The 10,185-nt window shown below is 35.0% G+C and overlaps 1 protein-coding gene across 1 annotated transcript; it reads right to left on the bottom strand.

Annotated features, from left to right (window-relative positions):
- Positions 1-1,319: 1,319 nt before the first annotated feature.
- Positions 1,320-8,798, bottom strand: LOC128203203 (fibrinolytic enzyme, isozyme C-like). The gene is made up of 6 exons (XM_052904505.1): positions 8,706-8,798; positions 6,644-6,812; positions 4,463-4,547; positions 4,004-4,175; positions 3,468-3,616; positions 1,320-1,620 (listed from the first exon to the last, which is right to left on the bottom strand). The coding sequence occupies exons 1-6, from the start codon at positions 8,749-8,751 to the stop codon at positions 1,456-1,458; spliced, it is 786 nt and encodes a 261-aa protein (XP_052760465.1). The 5' UTR covers positions 8,752-8,798; the 3' UTR covers positions 1,320-1,455.
- Between the last annotated feature and the right edge of the window lie 1,387 nt (positions 8,799-10,185).

Below are 10,185 nucleotides of genomic sequence, written 5' to 3' on the forward strand. Positions count from 1 at the left end.
TTTGTTGCAGTTTTATCCGTTTCAGTAAAGTTGCAAAGAAACAATAATCTAGAATATTCTTCTGAAAAAAATAGGTTCATGGTTAGATACTGTGTGGAAGGCTTTCATGTTTCATTGTTGCATTGTGGTTTTATGTGTGTGTGTGTCTCGTTGAGTGTAAGATGTGCATTGAACCATATGACTCTAAAAGGCGTTCATGTTTCATTGTTGTTTTGTGTTTATATGTGTTTTTCTTTGAGTGTATGTATGTTTAGCATTGAACCATATGATTTTACACAGGATCATGGTTACATAATGTGTTTCTATCCGTAATTTCCACTGTATTGCTACAAACTACAGTTCGACTTAGAAAAAATCCATTAACAAACGCATTAGATTAAGATTCTTTATACAGACTTCCCGGGATAATTTAAACATATAAATTGTCATTACATCGACTGGAGAAGAACGCTCATATTGTTTAATTCGGTGATTTTCGGTGCCCATCTTGCGTCATCAATAGTTGCCTTAAATGATTTTACCTTCTCGGTCCGTAAATCAAATTTACTTAAAAAAGATCATGGGATTGTCATCTTTACAGGTGATCATAGGAGGCTGTATTTCCTGAAGACCAATTGCTGATATTGTAATGAGTAAGGGAAATTCCAAACAGAAACATGCCAATGATGATCAAAGTTTGAATAACTTCTTATAAATGTCACTTGTGACTATAATTAAACTTGTTCTAGTCGTCGCGACTCATTAACATAACCAATATGGAAAGGGGCTGGCTTCACCTATTTTACTAGCGGAAACTGTTATTTCCTAAATCCGATAGTCAGATTACCATTTTATATAACAGATTTCCTCATGTGACCTTCTCCAAAAAGTTTTTTAAGCCGTCCTGATTCGTCTAATGGTCGCCGATTTGTAACACTCCACCGGCTGTGTAAACCGTTACGAATATTAAGACATATGACTGTCAGAGGCGTCGCCTGCCTCTGTTTGGGCAATAAACGTGAAGAGAGCCAATCGGACAACAAACGGTATTTTATTAACATGTTTGTAAATAAAGATACACCTGGACTACTGAAATTCAAGTCCAACTACGTATTTAGAACGTAAGATAGATCTATAATGGAAACTCCATTTCTAAGTCGACACTCAATGCAATTTGTTAAGATGTTAAAAGTTGAAGGGAGATCATTAACACATTTCACCTAATTTTGAGGACGTTTAAATGGACACCAATTTCGTCAACATAAACCTTGGTTCCAAAGTATTTGGGAAAAAAAGTTTTATAAGTTTACGTTCAATAATAAAATAACAACAAATATAAATATGCTGCAAATGGTTTTGTTTATTTGTTTCTTTGTTTAAATTAAAAAGAATGATGCTACTTGTAATTAATCAATTTCAAAAGTATGATTTTCAAAACCATAAATTGGTCATGTCCGACAGTTCATTCAGTTAGATTTAGTTGTTTGCCATCGTATTATCCAGCCAGGCCCTGTAGGTGGACACTCGTGCGTACACACTTGGGAAGGAGGTGCCACAACCAGACACACCCCACGACGTCACTCCAGCCAGAACACCATTGGTTCCCGCTCTTGGGCAGACCATGGGGCCACCACTGTCACCCTTGAGGAGAAAAAAGAGTAATGCTATAAACGTAGAGCTTAAATTCTAGCCTAGATAAGCATCGTTGTCACAATGCAGATACAGGTAGAGGTGACAACCTTGTCTGGATAATAAAGGAGGCAGGTAGAGCTGGCAACCTAGTCTGGATAATAAAGGAGGTGTTTTAGTTGAGCATAATTGTTGCATTGAGGATACGGGTAGAGCTGACAACCTAGTCTGTATAATAAAGGAGGTGTCCTAGTTGAGCATGGTTGTCGCATTGAGGATACAGGTAGAGCTGACAACCTAGTCTGGATAATAAAGGATTTGTCCTATTTGAGCATGGTTGTCTCATTGAGGATACAAGTAGAGCTGACAACCTAGTCTGGATAATAAAGGAGTTGTCCTATTTGAGCATGGTTGGCGCATTGAGGATATAAGTAGAGCTGACAACCTAGTCTGGATAATAAAGGAGGTGTCCTATTTGAGCATGGTTGTCGCATTGAGGATACAAGTAGAGCTGACAACCTAGTCTGGATAATAAAGGAGTTGTCCTATTTGAGCATGGTTGTCGCATTGAGGATACAGGTAGAGCTGACAACCTAGTCTGGATAATAAAGGATTTGTCCTATTTGAGCATGGTTGTCGCATTGAGGATACAAGTAGAGCTGACAACCTAGTCTGGATAATAAAAGAGTTGTCCTAGTTGAGCATGTTTGTCGCATTGAGGATACAGGTAGAGCTGACAACCTAGTCTGTATAATGAAGGAGGTGTCCTAGTTCAGCATGGTTGTCGCATTGAATGAAAATATATTAATAGTATAAAGGTAGAGATGACAACCTAGCGTTGATAATGAAGGAGGTATCCTATTTGAGCAAGGTTGTTATACCTTGCTCAAAGGGAAATAGAGTAACAGTATAAAAGTAGAGCTAACACCCTGGTCTTGATAATGAAGGAGATGTCATAGTCCGGAATAAAAGGTGTTTTACCTTGCTTTTGGAGAAATGGAGTAATAGTATAACCCTTATCTGACATTTTAATAATTTTTTTAGCTTTAATACGAAGGGGTTATTGTGTCACTAAGCAGTATGAATGACGGTATAGTATATACAACTAGTTAACGTACAGCGTGTTGCTACAATCACGGGCAGTAAATTCAACTTGTATCTTATACGCAGACAGGAGTATTTTTACCTCGTTGGAGTGTTGTCCCGAGTATCCCCCGTGGGCTTACTATGCCAAACCTCATGTAAAGGTAATCGAAATCGAAATCACGTGACCGCATTATCATGAAATAGTGTTTTTCGCGTCTATATTCAGTTAAATTAGATCATATGTGTGTTGATTTTGAATATTATAGTATAGAAAATATTGAATGTCAGTGTTGTTGAAGATGGGGGCAGAAGTTTGGCTCAAGTATTATATATTATGTATTGCGTAGAGTATTTTCTTTCCTCTCGATTCCGTTAGAATAGATCATGTTTGTGTCGAGTTTGAATATTAAAGTATAGTATATATTGAATATCAGTGTTGTTGTTTTTCGTCCTAAGAATGGGGCCGACACTTGGCCCAAGTATAAATTTACATCAGTACTACGTTTTTAGGAGAGCAAAATTCACAAATCTGAATATAATTATTTACCATATTTTTTCTCTATCATTTTGTCCTGTAAATGGACCTTTCTCAAGATGAATTTAAACACATAACTTACATTAAATAATGCTGTCAGCCAAAAATCTACCCTGTTTTTAATACTGATAGATCTAAAACTGTTTTTTTATAAATTAATTGTCGCTGTTTTCGCAATTAAAAGGGCAGTGCCATGTTCAGAACACAGTGGAGAAAAACACTAAATAGTCAGACCGACCTGGCACGTTCCAGTCAGGGCATTGTGGATACAGATGTGGGCGTTGTGTTCATAATTTCTAGTCCAGACAGCTGCACACTGTGTTTGGTTGTAGATAACACCGCTTGTTTCCTGAAGTTGGTTCGGGATGACCTTGTTGCTACTGGTCCCTACGGAGGAAATACATATAAAAGTAAGCATAATAAAAGCGGCTGTAGGAGCCACTGAAGTAGCGGAACCAGTACTGTACTTGTCATTTTTATTTTATCGTTATAATTTTAGTAGTAGTAGTAGTAGTAGTAGTAGAAGTAGTAGTAGTAGTAGTAGTAGTAGTAGAAGTAGTAGTAGTAGTAGTAGTAGTAGTAGTAGTAGTAGTAGTAGTAGTAGTAGTAGTGGTAGTGGTAGTGGTAGTGGTAGTAGTAGTAGTAGTAGTAGTAGTAGTAGATGCAGTAGTAGAAGTAGCAATATAATCCACGACCTTACCAATCTGATTCTATATTTAGCTTCAGATTTCAATTTAAAGACCTATCTACCTAACGAATTTAGCACAGCCTCACCTGTTTCCGTGTGTCCCCAGCCGCTTAATTTGCAAGTCACATAGTCAAAGTTTTCATTAGAGTTGGCAAGTTCTATTATCTGGTTTGCCCCAGTCAAATCAGCAGGCGTGGCCAGTTTCAGCAGGGCGATGTCATTTGGGTAAGCACCACTGCCCTTATTGTAATTGTTGTGCTGCGTAAAGAGAAATATAAAATAGATGATAACTGTGTCTGTGTAAGATCGCAAAATATTATTTGCTGTCCGGCGATTTATCGAGAGTGAAATATCACATGAGATCGTTTGGAAGCTATGATTTTAGTTAATATATCAAAACTGTTTCCTTGCATTAGGTTGTTAATAACAACATCGTCGGGAACATTTTCTTTATTATTAGTATAAATGGAGACGCTAACAATGACAATTAAAAAATAACATAAACAGCTTTGCAAAACAGTAATACAAATAAATCTGATCATTACCATGATAACTTGGCTGACACCATGGTAACGCCTTGCCGGGTCATCCAAGTAACCGTTATTCAACATAACATTCAGAGAGGAAGCACTGCAAGTGAAATAAAACTAATGGCCTGGGGCACTGATTACGAACCGTCTCAAGCCTGAGTTCAGACTCAAGACTAAATATGGCAAAACTTCATTTCATTGTGATTTTCCATCTATCAAAACATTAATGGTATTATTATTTGAATATTTTACTATTACATAATATATACAAATAAAAATGTAAAAGAAATGGAATATATATTTTTTTGTTCCTGAATAAAAAAGCTTTTCTGAGTCTGAGTCTAGACTTAGACTTGAGACTTTTCGTAATCATGGCCACAGTCCTGAGTACAGCGATGGCCTGCTTTCGGGGGAAGCAAAATCGCATACACTAGCCCGAAAAGCCTTCGCTGATCACAGACCTCATGAAACTGATAACACAAATACACAAAAAGATAAATTTACAGTAAAAAACATAACAGTTCTGAAACACAAACAACAGTGACAATCTCAGGAGTCAATATATCATGTGAAGATAAGGACATGGTATGGCCAACAAGAGACACACAATGGGCCGATGGTCAGAACTCAGTTTAAGTTTACAACGTTGTTATCGTCGGCTTTGTTGAATTCAGAATCGTTATTGCACTGGACGTTTACTAGTTACACATGTGTTCTGCATTATTGCGCACAAAATTTGAGAAAACTCTTTCAGCTTTACTTATTTGATTAAATAGATGACAACGCCATTTAATAGTTCACCTTTAAAAATAACAACGATGCATTTGACTACGTTGTAAGATTAAACAACGTTTTGAACAATCGACCAATGCCATATAACAATCAAGAAAGGCAGTATGTTTAATCTAAATATTCCAAACCCAAGATTTTAACAATAAACAAAATGTTTCAACATGCAGTGACAACCCGCCCACTTCATTTTGCACATGTTTTTCTTCCAATTGTTAGCAAAACATCTTTACTAAAGGGAATCGTTCATATATTTTAAGTTTGCAACTTTTTTACTTTGTTGACATTGAATTATTTTACTCAATTTTATGAAACACACCAAACAGCAACTAGCAAATACTCATATGAGAAGAATTTTGATAAACAATATAGATCACAAACAAGAAACATAGAACAACAGCACAAAACTCCACAAACAATACAGTGCCTATATACTTTATACAAAAACTAGGTATGTTTATCAAGGAGTGTTAGGTACCGCCTTGGAACGATCAGTAACATGTAAATTTACAAACCTTATATGATTCAATTTTCAAGGGCGTTACTATGGCTTCCTATGGCAAAACAGAGCATGTTCTGTTATATGTTAAAATACTAATTTACAATCAAGCTCTCATTCTTACTTTTTTGTGATATTTTATCGTAAGCATTATGTTTACATTTCACGCAAATTTCTTTTTTTCGATGTCTAACCCTATCAGACGTGAGCGAGTTCCATTAAAATACATGCAAAACCAGTCAACTTTCATTTTGTATCATTTCTACATCCATTAATAATTAGCCCAACATCTTTATAAGAGGTTTACATTAACAAAAAGGGAATTATCGCATCAAAGCTCAAGTAAATTGTTTACTGGCAAGATCAGCCTGAACAGTGTTGGTGATGATCATTGATCAAGGGCCGTATTACAGAAGCACCCCAGTTCCTGAAAGTTTGCAATTTCTTTAACTGTTTAATACTTAAGGAAGATAGACTTATAAAAACATTAAAGACAAATTGTTAAAGCAATTCTTAAGTGTATTCTGTAATACGGCCACAGCTGTTGAGAGAAAAGTAATTGAGCAAACATTGGAAAACATTGGCCATTTTTCATCGAAAACCACCTTGGATTATGCCGGTGCATATGTAAAAGTAGTTTGTAAAATTAATAATAATAATTTAAAATAATTGTAGTGTTTTTTCGTATTATTTTTATTACTAAGTTAAAATTGATTCCCAGTGAAGTGAATTGCTGTATACACAACTTAGAGAAAAGTCCTTAGGTTTAACTGAAAATTGAATTTACTACGCGATCTACTTGCAGTGTAGTTAAATGTAAAGAGTTCTGACATGTAAACCATCCATATACATCAGAAGTTGTTTTCGATAAAAAAAATTTATAGCCGATTGGTCTGTCGTATACGAACGATGCTCCTTCTACGCAGTGGGCCGCAGTGACCACCCAGTATTCGCTAACCAGCGACCCTCCACAGGTGTGGTACCATACACCCGCACTGGTGGAATATCTCTGCAAGGAAATCTGGTGCGGGTGCGCAGCGATGTTCGTCGATTGTCCGTTGATAATCCGGCTGTTGCCTGACAGAGAACCAAAATACAGTTACGATCGTTATCAGTCATGACACTTGACATTTTTCACACATTTGCAACATCATTGAAATGTGACGTTTATTGAAATAGTAGTCCGCCTCTCGGTGTCATTAAGTATACTTGCCACTTGCATCTCAACAGGGAAACCAATACTTGTTTCTATCCTACAAACGGACCCGAAGGAGATATTGTACGGTGATAAATATCTAGTTTGGGTTTTTAATTGGGCAAATTTCAGTTATTATAATTACAGTGGAACTATTACCCAAACCGACCAATACACTGCTATTAAATGAATCATGGACCTGGTAGCTGGCACAGTCACTGTATAATGACACCATAATTCCAGGAAAAATTCACAATAGCTAAAATGCAAGTTTAGGCGCATACAAAAAATAACTTTGCTTTTATTCGTTGGCAAGGATCACACGTATGATAAGTACTCAATGCACAACAGCTACTCAAATGTTGCTTTTCTGTCAATTTGCGAACGTTAAGGGTTTCGTTTCAAATCAAAGGTGGATTTGGAAAGCTCTTTTCAGTGCGTATTCGAACTGAGAGCTCAAATTATCGAAGGAATATTTTAACAGAATTTAATTAAAAAACAACAACTTTTCAATCAAAGATCTTTTACAAGACTCTAAACGACCTGAATGCTTTTAACTGTCCAGACAACTATGCCTTTACCCGTTCGATATTGCTTTTTTTCGGACATATATTTTTATTTTTGTTACAAGGAAAGTGATTGAATCACGATGTTCATCTAAAGGCAAATCGAATGCACATTTAAAAGATGAAAGCAGTTTGGCACCATAACTTTTATGCATGGATGCATATTTTCACGAAACATTTCTTCGTAATCGCTTAATTGGCCTGAACAGACCGAGACATGTTGGTGCGTTATTGTTGCAAATATATACTTTTTACACTTGCAAAAATGGTACCTTTAAAAAATGAGTGTAAAACAAATAGAAGGAATATGTTACTTTTAAAAGAATAGTACTTAAGAAGTTCGACAAACACATTAATAAGTTATGTGAGAGCTCCCTTATCCATTATTTTAACTGTTGATACATGGTAGTAATATTACAAAACTACTCAAGTCAAATCTCAATCTCAGTCTCAACTCAATTTACCACATAAAAGCATAGTATGATTCAAAATCTTACATGTTTATATATTTTTTGAAAACGTATTTTCTCATAGATTGCGTTGATGAACACACTATCAATCATTTAAAAAAACAATTTTTAGAGCAAAAATAATACTTGAGTTATTGTTAAAATACAATGAATTGTACTCAAATATTTGTAAGGCTGTAGAATATTTTCCCTTGGAATCTTGACCAAAGGCGTTGATCAAGATAATCTCATTATAAAGGTGTAAAAACATATACTATTTTTATATATGCAACTTTTGATGCTATATCGTAAAATGAGTTGAGTACTAGAGAATTTTTGTGATATTAGGGCCAGGTAATACAATTCTGATATCGTTTGAAAAATATTTGCAGTTATTGTGTGCATAACTCATTTGTCTCCATTTTCAATAAAACTTCAACATAATTTTCACAACATAAAAATCACATTTAAATACGATGTAAGTGACACAATACTATTAAATTAGATCCCCTATTTTGATAAAGCTCCTTTAGACTAAAATCGACACCCATGAAAGGGGCGAGCTGTTACTAATGAAGGTTTGTTACAGATGAAAAATATTTCTTTAACTGGACATTTCTAAAGACAAATTAAATTGAAATACTCAGTATCCATTTATTTATCGACCCATTATTTGTCAAAGTTAATCCGAAAATACATAAATCTATAAAACATGTATTATGTATTATTAATATTAAAATTAAGAAATTAAACATCCTACCTTGGGCAAGAGCCACCATGCACGCGAGAGCAAGAAGCTGAATCATGTTGTCGAAATCCCTTTAGTTGTCTTGTAGAGACGATTGTTAAAGGTAAGGAACATAGGAGAGGGTCGGGTTTTATACTTTCTGGACGGCGAGGGCATGACTTGATGAGGATGGGAAACTGGCAGATATTTCAAGTTTAACCACATTGCAGTAGCCTTAAAGACTACTTATTAATTGTCGTGTCGTAATTGTTATGTAAAACGTTTTTGAAGTCGTGTATAAAGCCACAGCAGGTATTTTATTACCGTGGTCGGTTTAACCAGTTTTTATTTCAGGTAATGATATATCAATTAGGGGCATTGCAACTGTTAATAACAAAAATATACAGAATGAATATGAACAGAAATATAAATTTGAAAAAAGAATCTAAGCCTGTTTTTTATTGTCGTAGTTGAGGTTTTGCTGCAGTTGGATGACAGCAACAAGGGACAACGACAATAATCGTAAGGTCAATGCCAGAAAGTTCTAAACCTTCTATATTTTAATATCGCTTGTTATCTTGGTATTTAGCGTTTCAAGCTATATAAACTATCTAATTTGCAAGTTACATGCACATTTATTTGTCACGTATATTACAAGAGCTACTAGTAAAAGTTTATCTTTTTTAGTTAAAATATATGCATATAAGAGGCATGTTGTGTTTATTCCTTAAAAAAATAATCTGTCATTTTTCAAATCCAAATACTTCTATGTTTTCAGGCCCTTTTATTCCACTTTTCTGAGAGTTGGCTGCGGACATGATGATTGGGACGTTGAGCAATAACAGGCTATACCATTTGTGACATGTTTAGTATTAAGTACATCCATCTTGTTTGAAATAAATTGGCATTTGTTATGTAATTTCGTTTTATTACCATAACGTAGTATAAACATATCAGAAGATTACAAAATGTGTGAACTGCCATAAGCTTATCTCAAACCAAATCATTATGACGTAACACTATCAGATGTTTATTTCACATCAGTGTTTTTTGGTGGTAACAAATACGATTATAAATTCTAAAGGTCTAGATTAACCCTTCAATTCGTGACTCTTAAATGTGGAGTGCACTTATTCCGTTATCCGTAATGTTTTGTGATATCTTTCAACCATACAGTAGGACGTCAATATTTTTACCAAACGCAATATTATAACATCATCTCTAGTACTGTTTAAAACTACTAAATGCTATGATATCTTACGCTTACCAAATGTCTGCGTTGTTGTTGTTGTTTGTTTGTTTTTTGGGTTTTTTTTTTTTTTTTTTTTTTTTGGGGGGGGGGGAGTATTTAAAGAAACAAAACACATAAGCGCAAGACAATTTATTTCTTAAAGATAGTTAAGGACACAATTAGAAAATGACCGCAATTTGTGATCGCTTAATAACATAAAAATACAAAGGACTTCTATTAACTAATAAGTTGCTCACATGGAACCGTTTTCATGCACGGATA

Source organism: Mya arenaria, chromosome 9 (assembly GCF_026914265.1).
Source record: "Mya arenaria isolate MELC-2E11 chromosome 9, ASM2691426v1".
NCBI classification, from domain to species: Eukaryota; Metazoa; Mollusca; class Bivalvia; order Myida; family Myidae; genus Mya; species Mya arenaria.